This window comes from Schistocerca nitens, chromosome 5, assembly GCF_023898315.1.
Source record: "Schistocerca nitens isolate TAMUIC-IGC-003100 chromosome 5, iqSchNite1.1, whole genome shotgun sequence".
In the NCBI taxonomy this organism is placed as follows: Eukaryota; Metazoa; Arthropoda; class Insecta; order Orthoptera; family Acrididae; genus Schistocerca; species Schistocerca nitens.
Genome location: NC_064618.1, coordinates 320161074 through 320182627, shown reverse-complemented (window position 1 = coordinate 320182627; position 21554 = coordinate 320161074). Strand labels below are relative to the sequence as shown.

Below are 21554 nucleotides of genomic sequence, written 5' to 3'. Positions count from 1 at the left end.
CCATCCTGCATTTTGCACTGTTGAATTCTAGAAAAGTATGAGCAAAGATGAAGGCATATGAACTAAACAATGGCCCTACAGCAATTTTGATATCAGGACATCCTGAACGGCCTATTTTTTCAACAGGATTATTGAAATGTAAAATATTGCTCCATTACAGTAACAGCTTGCAAGAAGCAGGAGCATTTTTATGAAATGTTATAATTTATTGTCAAATAGTGGACAAATCTTAATATACACACATTTTTTTCTTGGACCTGTGTGCCAGAAAACAGTAACTGATATGCCCTTATGGCTTTCCCTAGGATGTAATAGAATTGGTGAATGTATTCAACAACAACCCAAAGAACTAAGTGTAACCTTCTGCCACATTATTAAGTGAATTTTCTGTCCCTTAAATTGCTTTGCTGCCTCTTTTCCCATTGTGTATTCCAATCATGGCAACATCTACAGCAAAGCACATTTGGTAAAGCTAAGAGAGAGAGAGAGAGAGAGAGAGAGAGAGAGAGAGAGAGAGAGAGAGAGAGAGAGAGAGAACACTATGTGGTAACTTGAGGTGAGGGAATATTAAAACACCAACTGTATGTTTAATGTTTTGCTTCTGTTGTATCTTTTCACACAGTATGAATGCATTTTATTTTGTGATCAAATTGGGAAAATATCCTCCGGTATCTGGAAACAGTAAGTTAAGAAACGTATGCAACAGTCTTTTCAGCGGATATCAAGAGACTAACAACCTGATTATATACTCCCTATTCTTATAACACTCCATGGCTACTGCGAAATGGATGACGAAGCCATTAACAGTGATGTGAAACTAGAACACTGTCAAATTCAAAAGCAACTTATTTTTAAAGTTAATGTGTCATGCAATAGTAGTGTTTCCACTAATTGGTTAAAAGGCACTTTACAGAACCATTCCAATTAAAACTTCTTGACAAATTAAAACTATATGTCAAACCAGTATTCACACATGGAACCTTTGTGTTTCACATGGAAATTTTCTACCACCAGAACTGTCCATGCGGCACTATGACCCACCGTCACAGCTTTACTTTCAATCTCTTCAGTGTGCCATTTATGTTATGCTCCAAATGAAAGTTTTTGTAGTTTCTAAAGACCTGAGTTGGCTGCCAGTGTCACTTTGTTCCAACTTTTTATCTTGTAAATCCCTTGGCATAAGTATACTGATGTTCTTTACAGTCAGATCAAAGTGGAGAGAGAGGGAAGTGAAAGAATATGAACAAATAATTTATGAGGGACAGTCAAATGAAGACCAAAGACCCCCAAAATCGAACCATGGAGTGGTTCCATCACCACACATGTTAAGACCTGTATCCCACTGGGAGACAGAATCAACTCCTTTTTTGTAAAACACTGATGGATCTATAACCACACCCACTCTTGCACTTCCTTGTTAAAATAGAACTGACATCCTTGCATGTCTTTGTTCAAGTCATCAAAGATGTGAAAATCACAAGGTGAAAGATCTGGGGTGTAGAGTGGATGTTGCAGTGTTTCCCAACCAAATTGTTGAAGCATACCCTTTGTCTCAATGGCAGTGTGGGGTGGGTGTCATGCAACAGGATGATTACACTTGACAGCATTCTGACAGTCCAAGGGCAAATGGTGAAGCCAACAGTGGAAAGATTCCACCCCCCCCCTCCACACACACACACACACACACACACACACACACACACACACACACACACACACACACACACCAAAGAAATCCAAAGCTGTTCACACAAGTTCTCCGATAAGGTAATGATGACCTCCTCCTTCGACTGCAGGGGCTCTCTGCTCATCAAATTCCTCAAGCATGAAACCACAATCAGTGTGCAGCACTATACAGGCATTTTGCAGAAACTGTGATGAGCCATAAAGTCAAGGGATATTTCACTGTGTGATTTTTACATCATAGGTGACTGGAAGAAAGACGTGCATGAATATCAGTTTCAGTCAGATGAGGAAGTGCAAGAGTGGATGCAGTTGTGGATCCACCATTGGTTGACAATGTTCTACGAAACTGATGATCTTGTCTCCCAGTGAGATAAATGTTTTAACACATGTGGTGATTACTTTAGAATGCAACCATTCCATGGTCCCACTGTGGCAGATATTTGGTTTTCATTTGACTGCCCCTTATACTTACAGAACCATAAGTTACATAAATATACATTCTAGCTCTGATGCTTACTATATTATCTTGGGAGTGATGGATTCAGGGGTGTTGTTAATGACTTTTTTCCATGTTTTGTATTCCAATTGTTAACAATTATTTCGTAAACACTCTGAATATGGACAACTTAAGCCATTTCTTGTGATCTGTTGGACGAACATGCACTTTGCCACATATAATATTCAAGAGATCTTTGATTACAGTTGTATACAGAGGACTTATTACCTATGTACAGAATAACACAGGTTGGTCGACCTGAAGTAAACATTATAGCTTTATCAATATTAAAACTATTGCTGTTGGGACACACTTTTGTTGGTATGAAAATAATATGAGGGACTAATGACTCTTCGGAATATTAATTAGCACTGAATACTGCAGTCTTAAAGCTTGCTGCTTCCAAGCCTTACCCGTATTTTTCTGACATGAAGGAACTCGAAGACAATTTGCTGCTGCATCGTGAAGACCAATTTTTTCCTATCTTTAGTTGGTTTAAGAGGTCACTCTGCAAAACAACTCTTACACATAGATAAATTTGAAAGGATGTGCTCTGTATTACAGATTTACTCAGACAGAAAAGGATAATAGGCCTTCACAGTCACTTACAAAATTTGAAGATGGGAGGGGCAATGAATCATTTCTGCTGGTGTGGACTTACAGAACTTTTCATGCATCTCATGCTAATGACTTCTTAATAGTAGGAAAGTTCTGGTGGAATGTAAATAATTTGAAGTAAAGGAGACCATTCCCCGAACAGCAGAAGCATTGGGTCGTTGACAGGCACAGGCAAAAGAGGAAGAAAACTTGCTAGGTTTTGATCAATGATTCAATGCTTCTACTGTTCACTGAGTGGTCTCCTTCACTCCAAAATTATTGACTTCTGAATAACATGCTTATGATTATTTATTTAATATTTTATGTGAAAGGGACTTGTGTAACTGTAAATATCTATTAAACTAAGTTGCAAAGAGAAGATTAAAATAATGTGTGGAAAGAGAACAACTCATGATTTATAACAGAGACACTGAAAACACAAAGAATCATTGATAGCAGAAGTTCATCTGTTGAACTTAACAAAATACGCCTACCTCCCTCCTCCCCCCACCCACCCACCCGTCCAACATACACACACAGAAGAAGGAGGGAGGGAGAAAGATAGATAGATAGAAGGAGAGAGGGGGGGAGGGAGGGAGAGGGAGGGAGAGAGAGAGAGAGAGAGAGAGAGAGAGAGAGAGAGAGAGAGAGAGAGAGATCCGTCTGTTAAAAACAATTTAACACTGAGAATATATCAATGGCTGAAGTTACAACTACCTGCATAAATCTGACCTCTGTGAGTCTTTTGTGGTTGAGATCTTGTGGAGAAAAGTTTCTCTTCAAGAGCAGATGATAATATCTGTACTGCTGAATAGCAGTCTTGAAACCATGAAGAGAATTTCCTACATCAGTTATGACACCCTGTTGTGCCAGTATATGAGACAGATCTTGAATGTAAATCACACAAAAACAAGGTAGATTAAAAAAGTGGTGCTGTCACTGTGAGCTACAACAGACATTTATTTATGATTTGGCATCAAGTTATGCTGAATATGCTGTTACATACTAACTAAAGTTTTTACTTCCAGCAGAGTGTAAAATCATTATGTGTAATGAATCAATGGCTCTCAGTACAAAAAGTAGGGAAAAAAAACAGACTTTAATGTACAAGAGCTCTGCAACATAGTTTCTGACATAGGACATGTTTCTGCTAGCAGATGTTCTACTCTCAGTGTCAGTTATATTTTTTATACAGACAAATCTCTCTCTCATTTTCATCGAGTTTAAAAATGTTTTCATTTATAAATGTAGCTGAATACCAAATTGTGCCACAATTCTAAGAAAGAGTGTAGCTGACAGTATGGCATATATGTTTGCTCTGATAAATACTCCAATTTCAAGAGCTGAGTTACAACAATGAAAACCATTGTCTAAATATCAGTTCGTTTTTCAATGTCTCCCCAACATAGTGAGTGGTTGTCTTTCATCAAGTCATTTTTATAAAATGAATCACTTATTTTACACTTGTTTCAAACCATTAGCTACTGAAAGGAATACTTACAGTGCAAATAAAAATTGTGTGCCATTATATATGGGGAAACATTCCACGTGGGAAAAATATATCTAAAAACAAAGATTCTGTAACTTACCAAATGAAAGCATTGGTATGTTGATAGGAGACAATAAAAAACAAACACACACAAATTTCAAGCTTTTGCAACCCAAGGTTGCTTCATCAGGAAAGAGGAAAGGAGAGGGAAAGATGAAAGGATGTGGGTTTTAAGGGAGAGGGTAAGGAGTCATTCCAATCCTGGGAGTGGAAAGACTTACCTTAGGGGGAAAAAGGACAGGTATACACTCGCACTCACACACATATCCATCTGCACATATACAGACACAGGCAGACATATGTGAGAGCAAGTGTATACCTGTCCTTTTTTCCCCCTAAGGTAAGTCTTTCCAGTCCCGGCATTGGAATGACTCCTTACCCTCTCCCTTAAAACCCACATCCTTTCGTCTTTCCCTCTCCTTCCCTCTTTCCTGATGAAGCAACCGTGGGTTGCAAAAGCAGACAAATGTCTGCTTGTGTCTGTGTATGTGCGGTTGGATATGGGTGTGTGTGCGAGTGTATACCTATACCTGTCCTTTTTTCCCCCAAGGTAAGTCTTTCCGCTCCCAGGATTGGAATGACTCCTTACCCTCTCCCTTAAAACCCGTATCCTTTCATCTTTCCCTCTCCTTCCCTCTTTCCCGATGAAGCAACTGTTGGTTGCGAAAGCTTGAATTTTGTGTGTATGTTTGTGTTTGTTTGTGTGTCTATCAACCTGCCAGCGCTTTCGTTTGGTAAGTCACATCATCTTTGTTTTTAGATATATTTTTCCCACGTGGAATGTTTCCCTCTATTATATATATATATATATATATATATATATATATATATATATATATATATATATATATGTGTGTGTGTGTGTGATTAATTGTGTTTCTAGATAGTTGTGCAATAACTGCTAACAATATAGTTCACATAACAGACAGGAATTTCCATTAATTGACACAGTTTTTACATCTTAATTATGAAGAATCAATACTTTTGAACATGGTGCTAAAAACAATAATTCATGCTAGTGCTCAAAATTTGAAAAATATAATAAATCCAATGTGAGACTTTTCTTTATCTCTCCTATTATGCAAAGTATGTACTACTTGACTATTTACAGCTGAAAATTGATTCCAGATACTGGTATATGTAAAACTAGAAGGAAAGCAATTTTTACATATTGAAGGCATTATTTACAAATACAAGTGATGAGAGAAAGATGCATACAACTACATTTATGTATCTGTTAATGGCCACAAAAGTGTTATCACACCATGAAAGTGAAGGAAGCATGACACAATATGGCTGAACAAACACAAGATGATAACAGTCACATTTTGTGTTTTGAACACTTGAATGATTACTACCTTGATACCCTGCTGACTGGAAGACTTGCTCCTGATGCTAAACTTTCTTGGCTTCTTCTAAAAGAAATGTTTCATATAATATACTTTATGTTTTTTTACTTATACAAAAGTAAATTGATTCTAAACTTTAACAACAATTTGTGTCATAGAAATTAAATGATTTGAGACTATGCATAGATAATTTGAAACACATTACTGCAGAAAATATATGTATTAATCAATAGAAACTGTGTGACAGTCTTCCCATTCTGTCATTTTTACAGTAATATATGAGGGGTGATCAAAGGATATGTGAACTGGTGGTGTGAAGCCCAAGCAAAACGTTACAACATAAAACAAATGAGATTCTAGATGATTTTGGTATGTGTATTCCATGTACTATAATTTATATATTCTTATTTACTTACAAAAACCTCACTAATATTTGTTACATACAATTCTAATCCATTATTCAACTACAAAGCCACAGACAGTGGTCATAATGTTTGTGAATCACATTTTCATGTCTGTGTGTGTGTGTGTGTGTGTGTGTGTGTGTGTGTGTGTGTGTGTGTGTGTGTGTGTGTGTGGTGTTTAAGTTGTCTATTGAGAAAAAGGCCTTTTTGGCCAAAAGCCTACTTGTTTGACAGTCTTTTTGTCATGCTTATTTGTGACTCAACATCTCCACTATATGATTAGCTAGCAATCTGTCCTTTTCACAATCTGTCCTTTTCATAATACTATCATTATTCAATTTATTGATGATTTGGAGGTATATAACATGTGAAATTTAGTACATGGAGCTGCCGCCTCTGGCATCAACAATGGCACTTATGCAACTGGGCACTGCGTTGAACTGAGCTTGTATGACAGCTTCAGGTACGTCATTGCAAGCTGCTTGAACTCTGGCACAGAGTTCATCATTTGTAGTGGCTGATGACTGGCATTGTGCCCGTCTTTTGATAACCCATGATCAGGTGTTTTCGGTGGGTAAGAGATTAGGAGGAAATGTACTGGACAGGGCAGCAGTTGACCAAGCTCTGTATCAGGAGAGGCCAGGATAACACATTAACAAGCTGTCTTACATTATCTTGTTGAAATATAATATCACAGATGCCTTGGAGAAATGGCATAGCCACTGGCCTCAACACTTCAGAAATGTAATGGCTGCAGTCCAAATTACTGGCTATGGGAATTTAGAATGGTGTTCATTCTCCTCAGAGCCTCCATACAGGGATACAACTATAGTGAGGCTGTACGTGGAACTGAGACTCATCTGAAATGACAGCATGGTGCCATTCCTCTATCTAGTACTGTCATTGGAAGCAACGCAGTCTCTCTGATGCCATATCAAGGGAGACTACAGCAATGATCGCCATACTGACAGCCCATAGTGCTCCAATCATCATCATACTTCCTGTGAGGATACTTGTTTTGCTGTGAACAAATCCATTTCATGACTCAAGGGACACGATGAGCTGCATGATCCTACACAGCCAAATGAAAAATATGTCTGTCTTCTTGGGTGCTAGTCACCTGGTGCAGTTGTGACACTGCACAGCATTGAGTATGGCTCTCTTGAATCAATTCCACAGCCACATGATGTTGTAGGATCCCAAACAGTGTGAGCAGCAATATCATAGAACTATAAATCACACTATCGATAGTCCATGATCCTGTCACCTTCAGATTCTGACACATACAGATAGATATTTCTCATTATTACATAAAACTCATGAAAGAACAGCAGTCAAATGCAATTTCTGAATGAGAAGTCCACTGCATATACTTTCCTTGTATACAGAATGTAGATGATATTCCTCATACCTGCTTTATGCAGGTTTGTAGAAATGGTAATCATCTGCATATGTATATGTATATGTTGTTGTTGTTGTGGTCTTCAGTCTTGAGACTGGTTTGATGCAGCTCTCCATGCTAATCTATCCTGTGCAAGCTCCTTCTTCTCCCAGTACCTACTGCAACCTACATCCTTCTGAATCTGCTTAGTGTATTCATCTCTTGGTCTCCCTCTACGATTTTTACCCTCCACACTGCCCTCCAATGCTAAATTTGTGATCCCTTGATGCCTCAGGACATGTCCTACCAACCGATCCCTTCTTCTAGTCAAGTTGTGCCAAAAACTTCTCTTCTCCCCAATTCTATTCAATACCTCCTCATTAACAAACTACCTATTGGCTTCGGTCTCGGGTTCTTCAGCCGACGTTCATCTAAGGATTTTTCTGACATTTCGCCAGCACGAGTGGCTGGCATTGTCAAAGCTTCACCCTCCACTGCCGGTGGTGAACTGGAGCCGAGCTCGCGGGCGCAGACTATATGTACCTGGCGCGCCAACGTCCGAGGGCTTCTCCACGGTCATTTCCGGTGCGGTTCTCCTCTTGCTACCTGCGATGGTCGTTCGCTGCAGTACGGTAAGCCAGGATCCGTTGACCTTAAGGCTTTCCTCTTTCTTGTTCAAACTGTTCGCGTGTTTTTGTATTTCTACAGCTTCTCTGAACAAGCGCGTGTGATAGTGGTTCTCTACAGCCAGAACTTCCGTGTCGGCGAATTTTATTACGTGGTCAGTCTCATTCAGTGCGTGTTCTGCCACGGCCGATTTCTCCACCTGCCCCAACCTGCAATGTCGCTTATGCTCCTTGATCCTGGTGTTAATGGATCATCCAGTCATCCCGACATAAACTTTTCCGCATGTGCATGGTATGCGGTATATTCCCGACATTGAAAGTGGGTCTCTTTTCTCCTTCGCCGATCTAAGACACTCTTTGATCTTCCTTGTCGGTTTGAAGATCGTCTTTACGCCATTTTTGCGCAATATACGGCCGATTCTGTCCGTCACTCTGGAAATGTATGGCAGAAAGGCCGTACCCGACATTTCTTTTTCCGGTTCCTTACTTCGCCGAGTGTTTGGCTCAGTTACACTTCTGATATAATTTGTGGAGTACCCATTGCTCCTCAGGACTGTTTCCAGGTGTTGCATTTCTCGTTTGAGGTGTTGCAGCTCACATATTCGTCCTGCTCTCGTTACGAGCGTACTAATCATGCCCCTTTTCTGGCTCGGGTGGTGGTTTGACAGTTTGTGCAGGTATCGGTCCGTGTGAGTCGGTTTTCGATACACGCTGTGTCCCAGGTTTTCGCCGTCCCTTGTGACCAGCACATCTAGAAATGGCAGTTTCTTGTCCTTTTCTACTTCCATGGTAAATGTTATGTTGGCATGGAGGCTGTTCAAGTGTCTTAGGAAGTCACCGAGCTGTTCTTCACCTTGGCTCCACACCATGAAAGTATCATCGATGTACGTGTACCACACCTTAGGTTTGCAAGTGGCCGAGTCCAGTGCCTGTGCTTTGAATTGTTCCATGAAGAAGTTGGCCACCACTGGACTGAGAGGACTACCCATGGCGACGCCATCCAGCTGTTCGTAGAAGTCGCCATTCCACGTGAAATAGCTCGTGGTGAGACATGCATGGAAGAGCTTTCTGATGTCTAGCGGGAAAATGGAACAGATGTGCTCCAGAGTGTCACTGAGTGGCACTTTCGTAAATAACGAAACAACATCAAAGCTGACCAGGATGTCGTTTGGTGCAAGTTTCAGTTTCTTCAGCTTCTCAATGAAATGTCCTGAGTCCTTAATGTATGTGTCGGTCTTCCCCACGTGTGGTTGGAGCAGAGAAGCCAAGTGTTTTGCCAGCTTATATGTCGGTGATCCAGGAGCGCTAACGATCGGTCTCAGTGGAACGTTGTTCTTATGGATCTTGGGTAATCCATACAGCCGAGGTGGTAGGGCTTCTGTGTTGCGCAGGTTTCTCTGTATGTCCGCCGGCAGAGAAGACGCCTTGATCAATCGATTCGTATTCCGTGTGATACGTTGCGTCGGATCTGTGCTTAGTTTTCGGTATGTCGTCGGATCTAATAGGTCTCGGATCTTTTGCTCATAATCTTCGGTCTTCATTACGACGGTCGCATTCCCCTTATCGGCAGGCAGTACCAATATACTCTTGTCGGCGTTGAGATTCTTAATGGCTTGTACCTCTTCTTTCTTCAGGTTGCAAGCTGGCGGTTTTGCTCGGCGCAGTATCCTGGCTGTTTCCGTGCGTATTTCCTCTGCCCTTTCACAAGGAAGGGCACGAACGGCTGCTTCGGTGTTGGCAATGATGTCCTCCATAGGTATGGTTCTCGGGATGATAGCGAAATTCCCTCCTTTTTGAAGAACAGACACTTCCGCTTCGGTCAATTGTCATTCAGTGAGGTTGACCACTGTGTGTGACATGTCGGGAGTCGCCTTGTCGGTCTGCTTCCGGCATCTTTCAAACTTTTTCTTCTGTCGCTCGGTGCAGCGCTCGAGTTCGTTCTGCATGCTCCTGTGAGTGATGCTGTCGATCTTGTCCCAGTCGTCTCGATGCATTCTGCTACTTAGTTGATAGAAAATGTCCAGAAGTTCCTGATCCGTTCTTGCCAAGTCTCTCCGTGTTGTATGTATTCGCTCACAAAGAAAAGCTCGTTCCATTCTGTCGTATATACGATGTGCTTGGACGGTGGTGAATAGGCGCTTGCATCTCAAGAACTTCGGTGTAGCACATTCATCTCGGCACTGTGACAGAAAGGCGAGAGAGGACATCAGTCGCGCTTTCTTCTTCCGTCGTTGGTTGGTTGGTTGGTTGGTTGGTTTGGGGAAGGAGACCAGACAGCGTGGTCATCGGTCTCATCGGATTAGGGAAGGATGGGGAAGGAAGTCGGCCGTGCCCTTTCAGAGGAACCGTCCCGGAATTTGCCTGGAGTGATTTAGGGAAATCACGGAAAACCTAAATCAGGATGGCCGGACGCGGGATTGAACCGTCGTCCTCCCGAATGCGAGTCCAGTGTCTAACCACTGCGCCACCTCGCTCGGTCTTCCGTCGTTGGTCAAGGCGTCGGTACAATCTGCAAATCTCCTCCCCGTAGAGGCGTAATACAAAATTGTTGAGGCTTTCGTGGCCACTTGTTGATAAACTGCCTATTGGCTTCTGTCTCGGGTTCTTCGGCCGACGTTCATCTAATGATTTTTCTGATGTTTCGCCAGCACGAGTGGCTGGCATTGTCAAAGCTTCACCCTCCATTGCCGGTGGTGAACTGGAGCCAAGCTCGCGGGCGCAGACTATATGTACCTGGCGCGCCAACGTCCGAGGGCTTCTCCGCGGTCATTTCCGGTGCGGTTCTCCTCTTGCTACCTGCGACGGTCGTTCGCTGCAGTACGGGAAGCCAGGATCCGTTGACCTTAAGGCTTTCCTCTTTCTTGTTCAAACTGTTCGCGTGTTTTTGTATTTCTACAGCTTCTCTGAACAAGCGCGTGTGATAGTGGTTCTCTACAGCCAGAACTTCCGTGTCGGCGAATTTTATTACGTGGTCGGTCTCATTCAGTGCGTGTTCTGCCACGGCCGATTTCTCCACCTGCCCCAACCTGCAATGTCGCTTATGCTCCTTGATCCTGGTGTTAATGGATCATCCAGTCATCCCGACATAAACTTTTCCGCATGTGCATGGTATGCGGTATATTCCCGACATTGAAAGTGGGTCTCTTTTCTCCTTCGCCGATCTAAGACACTCTTTGATCTTCCTTGTCGGTTTGAAGATCGTCTTTACGCCATTTTTGCGCGATATACGGCCGATTCTGTCCGTCACTCTGGAAATGTATGGCAGAAAGGCCGTACCCGACATTTCTTTTTCTGGTTCCTTACTTCGCCGAGTGTTTGGCTCAGTTACACTTCTAATATAATTTGTGGAGTACCCATTGCTCCTCAGGACTGTTTCCAGGTGTTGCATTTCTCGTTTGAGGTGTTGCGGCTCACATATTCGTCCTGCTCTCGTTACGAGCGTACTAATCATGCCCCTTTTCTGGCTCGGGTGGTGGTTTGACAGTTTGTGCAGGTATCGGTCCGTGTGAGTCGGTTTTCGATACACGCTGTGTCCCAGGTTTTCGCCGTCCCTTGTGACCAGCACATCTAGAAATGGCAGTTTCTTGTCCTTTTCTACTTCCATGGTAAATGTTATGTTGGCATGGAGGCTGTTCAAGTGTCTTAGGAAGTCACCGAGCTGTTCTTCACCATGGCTCCACACCACGAAAGTATCATCGACGTACCTGTACCACACCTTAGGTTTGCAAGTGGCCGAGTCCAGTGCCTGTGCTTTGAATTGTTCCATGAAGAAGTTGGCCACCACTGGGCTGAGAGGACTACCCATGGCGACACCATCCAGCTGTTCGTAGAAGTCGCCATTCCACGTGAAATAGCTCGTGGTGAGACATGCATGGAAGAGCTTTCTGATGTCTAGCGGGAAAATGGAACCGATGTGCTCCAGAGCGTCACTGAGTGGCACTTTCGTAAATAACGAAACAACATCAAAGCTGACCAGGATGTCGTTTGGTGCAAGTTTCAGTTTCTTCAGCTTCTCAATGAAATGTCCTGAGTCCTTAATGTATGTGTCGCCGACACGGAAGTTCTGGCTGTAGAGAACCACTATCACACGCGCTTGTTCAGAGAAGCTGTAGAAATACAAAAACACGCGAACAGTTTGAACAAGAAAGAGGAAAGCCTTAAGGTCAACGGATCCTGGCTTCCCGTACTGCAGCGAACGACCATCGCAGGTAGCAAGAGGAGAACCGCACCGGAAATGACCGCGGAGAAGCCCTCGGACGTTGGCGCGCCAGGTACATATAGTCTGCGCCCGCGAGCTCGGCTCCAGTTCACCACCGGCAATGGAGGGTGAAGCTTTGACAATGCCAGCCACTCGTGCTGGCGAAACGTCAGAAAAATCATTAGATGAACGTCGGCCGAAGAACCCGAGACAGAAGCCAATAGGCAGTTTATCAACAAGTGGCCACGAAAGCCTCAACAATTTTGTATTACGCCTCTACGGGGAGGAGATTTGCAGATTGTACCGACGCCTTGACCAACGACGGAAGAAGAAAGCGCGACTGATGTCCTCTCTCGCCTTTCTGTCACGGTGCCGAGATGAATGTGCTACACCGAAGTTCTTGAGATGCAAGCGCCTATTCACCACCGCCCAAGCACATCGTATCTACGACAGAATGGAACGAGCTTTTCTTCGTGAGCGAATACATACAACACGGAGAGACTTGGCAAGAACGGATCAGGAACTTCTGGACATTTTCTATCAACTAAGTAGCAGAATGCATCGAGACAAGATCGACAGCATCACTCACAGGAGCATGCAGAACGAACTCGAGCGCTGCACCGAGCGACAGAAGAAAAAGTTTGAAAGATGCCGGAAGCAGACCGACAAGGCGACTCCCGACATGTCACACACAGTGGTCAACCTCACTGAACGACAATTGACCGAAGCGGAAGTGTCTGTTCTTCAAAAAGGAGGGAATTTCGCTATCATCCTGAGAACCATACCTATGGAGGACATCATTGCCAACACCGAAGCAGCCATTCGTGCCCTTCCTTGTGAAAGGGCAGAGGAAATACGCACGGAAACAGCCAGGATACTGTGCCGAGCAAAACCGCCAGCTTGCAACCTGAAGAAAGAAGAGGTACAAGCCATTAAGAATCTCAACGCCGACAAGAGTATATTGGTACTGCCTGGCGATAAGGGGAATGCGACCGTCGTAATGAAGACCGAAGATTATGAGCAAAAGATCCGAGACCTATTAGATCCGACGACGTACCGAAAACTAAGCGCAGATCCGACGCAACGTATCACACGGAATACGAATCGATTGATCAAGGCGTCTTCTCTGCCGGCGGACATACAGAGAAACCTGCGCAACACAGAAGCCCTACCACCTCGGCTGTATGGATTACCCAAGATCCATAAGAACAACGTTCCACTGAGACCGATCGTTAGCGCTCCTGGATCACCAACATATAAGCTGGCAAAACACTTGGCCTCTCTGCTCCAACCACACGTGGGGAAGACCGACACATACATTAAGGACTCAGGACATTTCATTGAGAAGCTGAAGAAACTGAAACTTGCACCAAACGACATCCTGGTCAGCTTTGATGTTGTTTCGTTATTTGCGAAAGTGCCACTCAGTGACGCTCTGGAGCACATCGGTTCCATTTTCCCGCTAGACATCAGAAAGCTCTTCCATGCATGTCTCACCACGAGCTATTTCACGTGGAATGGCGACTTCTACGAACAGCTGGATGGCGTCGCCATGGGTAGTCCTCTCAGTCCAGTGGTGGCCAACTTCTTCATGGAACAATTCAAAGCACAGGCACTGGACTCGGCCACTTGCAAACCTAAGGTGTGGTACACGTACGTCGATGATACTTTCGTGGTGTGGAGCCATGGTGAAGAACAGCTCGGTGACTTCCTAAGACACTTGAACAGCCTCCATGCCAACATAACATTTACCATGGAAGTAGAAAAGGACAAGAAACTGCCATTTCTAGATGTGCTGGTCACAAGGGACGGCGAAAACCTGGGACACAGCATGTATCGAAAACCGACTCACACGGACCGATACCTGCACAAACTGTCAAACCACCACCCGAGCCAGAAAAGGGGCATGATTAGTACGCTCGTAACGAGAGCAGGACGAATATGTGAGCTGCAACACCTCAAACGAGAAATGCAACACCTGGAAACAGTCCTGAGGAGCAATGGGTACTCCACAAATTATATTAGAAGTGTAACTGAGCCAAACACTCGGCGAAGTAAGGAACCGGAAAAAGAAATGTCGGGTACGGCCTTTCTGCCATACATTCCCAGAGTGACGGACAGAATCGGCCGTATATTGCGCAAACATGGCGTAAAGACGATCTTCAAACCGACAAGGAAGATCAAAGAGTGTCTTAGATCGGCGAAGGAGAAAAGAGACCCACTTTCAATGTCGGGAATATACCGCATACCATGCACATGCGGAAAAGTTTATGTCGGGATGACTGGATGATCCATTAACACCAGGATCAAGGAGCATAAGCGACATTGCAGGTTGGGGCAGGTGGAGGAATCGGCCGTGGCAGAACACGCACTGAATGAGACCGACCACGTAATAAAATTCGCCGACACGGAAGTTCTGGCTGTAGAGAACCACTATCACACGCGCTTGTTCAGAGAAGCTGTAGAAATACAAAAACACGCGAACAGTTTGAACAAGAAAGAGGAAAGCCTTAAGGTCAACGGATCCTGGCTTCCCGTACTGCAGCGAACGACCGTCGCAGGTAGCAAGAGGAGAACCGCACCGGAAATGACCGCGGAGAAGCCCTCGGACGTTGGCGCGCCAGGTACATATAGTCTACGCCCGCGAGCTTGGCTCCAGTTCACCACCGGCAATGGAGGGTGAAGCTTTGACAATGCCAGCCACTCATGCTGGCGAAACGTCAGAAAAATCATTAGATGAACGTCGGCCGAAGAACCCGAGACAGAAGCCAATAGGCAGTTTGTCAACAAGTGGCCACGAAAGCCTCAATAATTTTGTACCTCCTCATTAGTTACGTGATCTACCCACCTAATCTTCAACATTCTTCTGTAGCACCACATTTCGAAAGCTTCTATTCTCTTCTTGTCCAAACTATTTATTACCCATGTTTCACTTCCATACATGGCTACACTCCACACAAATACTTTCAGAAACGAATTCCTGACACTCAAATCTATACTCGATGTTAACAAATTTCTCTTCTTCAGAAACGCTTTCCTTGCCATTGCCAGTCTACATTTTATATCCTCTCTACTTCGACCATCATCAGTTATTTTGCTCCCCAAATAGCAAAACTCCTTTACTACTTTAAGTGTCTCATTTCCTAACCGAATTCCCTCAGCATCACCCAACTTAATTCGACTACATTCCATTATCCTTGTTTTGCTTTTGTTGATGTTCATCTTCTATCCTCCTTTCAAGACACTGCCCATTCCATTCAACTGCTCTTCCAAGTCCTTTGCTGTCTCTGACAGAATTACAATGTCATCGGCGAACCTCAAAGTTTTTACTTCTTCTCCATGAATTTTAATACCTACTCCGAATTTCTCTTTTGTTTCCTTTACTGCTTGCTCAATATACAGATTGAATAACATCGGGGATAGGCTACAACCCTGTCTCACTCCTTTCCCAACCACTGCTTCCCTTTCATGCCCCTCGACTCTTATAACTGCCATCTGGTTTCTCTACAAATTGTAAATAGCCTTTTGCTCTCTGTATCTTACCCCTGCCACCTTCAGAATTTGAAAGAGAGTATTCCAGTTAACGTTGTCAAAAGCTTTCTCTAAGTCTACAAAAGCTAGAAACGTAGGTTTGCCTTTTCTTAATCTTTCTTCTAAGATAAGTCGTAAGGTTAGTATTGCCTCACGTGTTCCAACATTTCTACGGAATCCAAACTGATCTTCCCCGAGGTCCGCTTCTACTAGTTTTTCCATTCGTCTGTAAAGAATTCGCGTTAGTATTTTGCAGCTGTGACTTATTAAACTGATAGTTCAGTAATTTTCACATCTGTCAACACCTGCTTTCTTTGGGATTGGAATTATTATATTCTTCTTGAAGTCTGTGGGTATTTTGCCTGTCTCATACATCTTGCTCACCAGATGGTAGATTGTTTTGTCATGACTGGCTCTCCCAAGGCTATCAGTAGTTCTAATGGAATGTTGTCTACTCCCGGGGCCTTGTTTCAACTCAGGTCTTTCAGTGCTCTGTCAAACTCTTCACGCAGTATCTTATCTCCCATTTCATCTCCATCTACATCCTCTTCCTTACATTTAAAATACCTTAAATAATTTGAACAAAGAGCTCAGAGAAGTGTAGGACTCTTGAAAGAAGCATGAAGCTTGGGAGAGGGATGAATTGTATAAACTAACTTTATGGTGAGTGCCCATAAAATGACGCTTGTACTATGTTCACACTTGTATGACTTGTAACTGTGTTATGTCTGTCATTTTACAGATAACGCTATTACAAATTATTTTACTCTTCCTAGCATATTAAACCTTCACATTTCTCATAGGAATTCTCATGAATGAGATGGAATGTTGCCTTGTGGCAAGCCATATTTTGACTCATTTTGTGTGGTTTTTCTTTTGAGAAATGTATGAGTACATACTGTACATATCCAACAACAACCAGTTTTCTTCGTGCTTTCACACATAATTCTTCTTGACAATATTAATGAGTTTCAAAACCTAAAAATGTAGTACAATCAAATAACATCTTACAAATGCTGTATTGTACAATATACTTTCAGCAAGACATAGTAGGGACTCATAAAATGCATTGTCTTTGGCGTGCCAAGCATGTACTGCAGCTGTGGGACTGTGGAGAAGTCACAAAAAAACACCAATTTACACCACACAAGGAGGAAGCCAGCCTCTATTCAAATCTGAGGCACTAGATCTGTCAGGCATGGCATGGTCCATCATAAATATTTGTGGAACTGGCCCCCAGTTCTGGCCCATGAAAGAATTCTGCTCCTGTCTGGACAGCTATTGAGAACTATTTACATTTTTCTATTCAGTGGTACATGTGCATATTGTTGTGAATGTGTTGCGAGTAGAGTTAATTGGTAGTAAAGAAGTAATAAGTTAAAATGTCATGTCTGATTCTATAGTTTTACTGCATGACTAGTGAAAATGTATTACATGATAAGCTATTTTCTCTTCATTCATTATTTTGTGAGGTTGTCAATGAGAGAAAGCTTCAAAAGTATTTGAAATTATGTGTATAGTTTGTTGGAAGTCATTAAGTGGTCTCATTCTCCAGTATTGGATGAACATATACTGAGGAATTTGCGCACTGTGAGTTATGCTACTTCAAGGCAAGACAGTTTCTGGCTTCAATACTTATTGTGTTAAACATTCACTGTGAGATTATACCTCTTAATGAGTAGATTATGACAGCATTTTAAATTTGATCAGTAATTATATGTAATAATGAAAATACAGTTTTTGTTGCCCCTACCTGCCCAGATAGCTGTGCATGTTAAAGCACTACTTCTGGGATGGAGAGGTGCATTGGCCTCAGACTGAATCGCCTGAGAGATTAACAACAACTTTTGCTCACTTCCACATGAATAACAATACATGCAGACAGTTAGTGTACACATATTCAAATCTGGGAGGTATGGGACAGTAACAGGAAGGGCATCTAGCCATCCCTTAAATTAAACATGCCACATCTGTTACTAACCATGCTGACCTTGCACTGATGTGGGACAAAGGCACAAGGAAAAAAAAGAAGAAATGTTTTGCCCCTGAAAGCCATTAGACAGGCAACCAGCAACTGTGATCAAATGACCATTTTAGCTATTTAGTAATATATTGCTGCTCTTCTGAAAAACCTGAGTTCTGCTGCCTGAAGTCTTCTTTTTTCTTTTGCTCATGTCTTTGAGTGCACAGTCCAGGATCTGAGCGACCTCTCCCTCCTTGTAATGTTCCCCAAACCTACTTTTTCCTCCTTCAGGAAGGAACTAATAGTTTTGCAAGTTAGGTATAGATTTTTTTACTTGCGTCTGTTGGCATCACTTGTAATTACATCTCCTGAAGTACATATTTGTCCTGTTATTATTTTCCAATTTTCATTTTATTACATATTTCATCTACATCTATATGCCATGGTGGAGGGTACCATTTCAGAGTGAGGGAAAAACAAATGTCTATAAATCTCCATATGAGCCCTCATTTTTCTCATCTTATCTTCATGGTCCTTATGTAATTATGTTGCCAGCTGTAGAATCAATCTGCGTTCAACCTCAAATGGTGGTTCTCTAAACTCCCACAACAGTGCCTTGTGAAAAGAGTATTGTGTGTCCTCCAGGGATTCCAATTTGACTTCATGAAGCATCTCTGTAATAATTGCATGCTGATAGAACCGATTGGCAACAAATCTAGCAGCATGCCTCTGAATTGCTTCAATGTCTTTCTTTAATCTGACCAGGTGGGAATCTCAAACACTCAAACAGTGCTCAAGGTTGGGTCACCATAGCATTCTAGATGCTGTCTCCTTTATAGATGAGCTCCACATTTTCAATAGTCTTCCAATAAAACAAAGTCGAGCATCCTCCTTCCCTAGTACCAACCTGATGTGCTCATTCCATTTCATATCACTTTGGTACATTACGCCTAGATGTTCAGTCATTATGACTGAGGCAAGCAGCACATTACTAATGCTGTATTCAAACATTACAGTATTGTTTTTCCTACTCACCTGCATTAACTTACATTTTTATACATTTGGAACAAATTGCCATTCAACACATGAACTATAAATTTTGTTCAAGTCACCTTGTATCTTCCTACATTCACTTCCTGTACACCAAACGTCAACAAACCTTTAAATTGCTATTCACTCTATCTGTCACATAATTTATGTATATAGAGAAACAGACCAGTCCTATCATACTTCCTTGGGGCACTCCTGACAATACCGCATCTCAGATGGACATCTACCGTCAAGGACAATACACTGGGTTTTATTACTTAAAAAGTCTTCGAGCCACTCACATATCTGGGAACCTAATCCATACACTCAGATTTTCAGCAGCGTGCTGGGATGCCCTGTCAAAGTGCTGTGTAATTATGAATTTCATGTGTAAATAATCATAACACAAGATCTATAAGCAAATTAAAAGGCTTTTAGCATGCATATAAATATATTTTCTTATCCATTTCTTGCAGTGCTTATTTATGAATTTCTGTCTGTACTTTATATGAGTTTCTGTTTGTACTTTATATTTACATATTTAAATCAGAAATGGTTTGAAGGATTTTAGACTGTTGAGAAGATATGACACACTGACACATCTAAAAATGGCTTCTCAATTTCATCAGATTAGGAAGGTAGTGATGTACAGTGGTGGCGTCTGACTCATGGATATAGGCATGCAGTTACTTTCAATTTAATTTAGTAACAAACCAGTCCACATAGTATTTGGTCATACCTCATAAGAACTGATTTTTAATCTTTAAGTTCACAAACAAAAAGGCAATACAGTCCATACCATCTAAAATTTTACAGAAGTGCCAACTTCATATCCTGCTACACAGAATGTTCCCAGTACATATTTTCTTCATGCAGCTCATTTGGTTACTGAATGATCTATACCAATACCATCCCAAGTTGATGGAATTGCAATGAAAGTATACAGTTTCTTTTATTGTTTTTTATAATGAATTGCAGCACATATGTCTATGTACAACTACTAGAATGAGCAACTCCTCACTGAATTATTTGAAACCATAATTTACTGCTGATACTGTGGATGATAAATTGATCACTGGCCAAATAAAGCCAAAGAATGTGAAACAAATCGGAACATAATCATGCCAAATGACAGTCGATTCAGAGTAAATATGTGATGTTGGAGTTATCAGAAACAGTGTTAACGGATCTGTTTGCAGTACTAATAACAGTTCTCTTTTTCCTCTGCACTTTTGATCTAAAATGCGCTATCCTATATAGAATATGTGATTGGTCTAAAAGTTGTAGAGTTTGGTGTTACTGAGAGCACTGTTATTGTTCATGGCGACTGCTGATTAATGTACATGCATAACTTACTTTTTATTTTGAATTAATTAAATTTCAAACACACATAAAAAACACATTAAAAAATAAAATTAGAAGTTTTTTTTCTGCCCTTGATACTTAAATCCTGTCAATTAAAGATTATTACATTGAATAACGTGTTTCTCAATCCACACTCAATTGTCCATAACAAATACTAGTTATAAACTGATTAATATGGACTGTAAGAAGAAAATCACATTGAATTATTTCTATGTAAATTCTTGTTAACACACAAGTTTGGAGCCTTGTATTTTCATGCAGAAGATGAACATTATGTTTAATTGCCAAAATTCTTTATTCTTGTGGATGGAGTTACCTAGTGTAGAAAATACTTATTATTAATATCAGCTCTCTTTTGTGATATGCAAAGCTTGGTAACCAAATGTCATAGAGAAAAGAGTGTCAAGCATGAAACGGCTTGCTCTAAACTTTGAAAAACCACAGTACATCCAATTTTCTGCTGCAAAAAGTACAGTTCCTTCAATAAATATAACACATCAACAGAAGTCAGTAGACAGGGTAGAGCATACTAAGATTTTGGGTGTGCACATAGATGAGAATCTTAATTGGAAAATTCATATTTTGGATCTCCTAAAGCGACTAGGTTCTGCAACTTTTGCGATCAGAATAATTGAAAATTTTAAGGTTATAGAAATTAGTAAGCTAACATATTATCACTCTCTGATGTCATACGGAATAATATTTTGGGGTAACTCAACATTTAGACAAAAAGTATTCACTGCTCAAAAGAAAGTGGTTAGAATAATGTGTGAGGTTCATAGTCGCACATCTTGTAGGCATCTTTTTAAGAGATTGGGAATTCTTACAACATCCTCACAATACATATACTCACTAATGAAATTTGTTCTCAAAAACATGGGCCAATTTAAAAACAACAGTGACATTCATGGTTATAATACCAGAAAAAAGAAAGACTTACACTATCCTTTGCTCAACCTATCTTCGGCACAGAAAGGGGTAAAATATGCTGCTATAAAATTTTTCGACAAATTGCCTGGTGAAATAAGGTGTCTGACAGACAGCAGTAATAGCTTCAAAAATAAATTGAAATCATATCTCCTTGACAACTCCTTCTATACCATAGATGAATTCTTGAATAGGAATAAATAAATCTATAAATATAGTATATGCATTTTGCGCCATTTAAGGGAATGGGGTAAATAATAGAAATATTAATCTTTAACTCTGTATTGAAATATATATATTTTAAAAAATTTTGTTTTATATGTGCATTTCTTGTGCACTTGACACGTTCCACATCATAATGGCTACCGTACTATGCGATTGATCAATGGAACATGCAACCAACTAACTAACTAACTAACTAGACAGTTTTCTTTCTTCCCTGCCACTCTTCAC

The 21554-nt window shown here is 41.5% G+C and overlaps 1 protein-coding gene across 1 annotated transcript in view; it reads right to left on the bottom strand.

Moving 5' to 3' along the window:
• LOC126260425 (transient receptor potential cation channel trpm) overlaps positions 1-21554 on the bottom strand; it is a 198932-nt gene that overhangs the window by 27500 nt on the left and 149878 nt on the right. The window contains exon 15 of the mRNA XM_049957754.1: positions 5687-5743. Coding sequence (XP_049813711.1) covers positions 5687-5743 — 57 coding nt within the window. The remainder of the gene's footprint in view (positions 1-5686; positions 5744-21554) is intronic.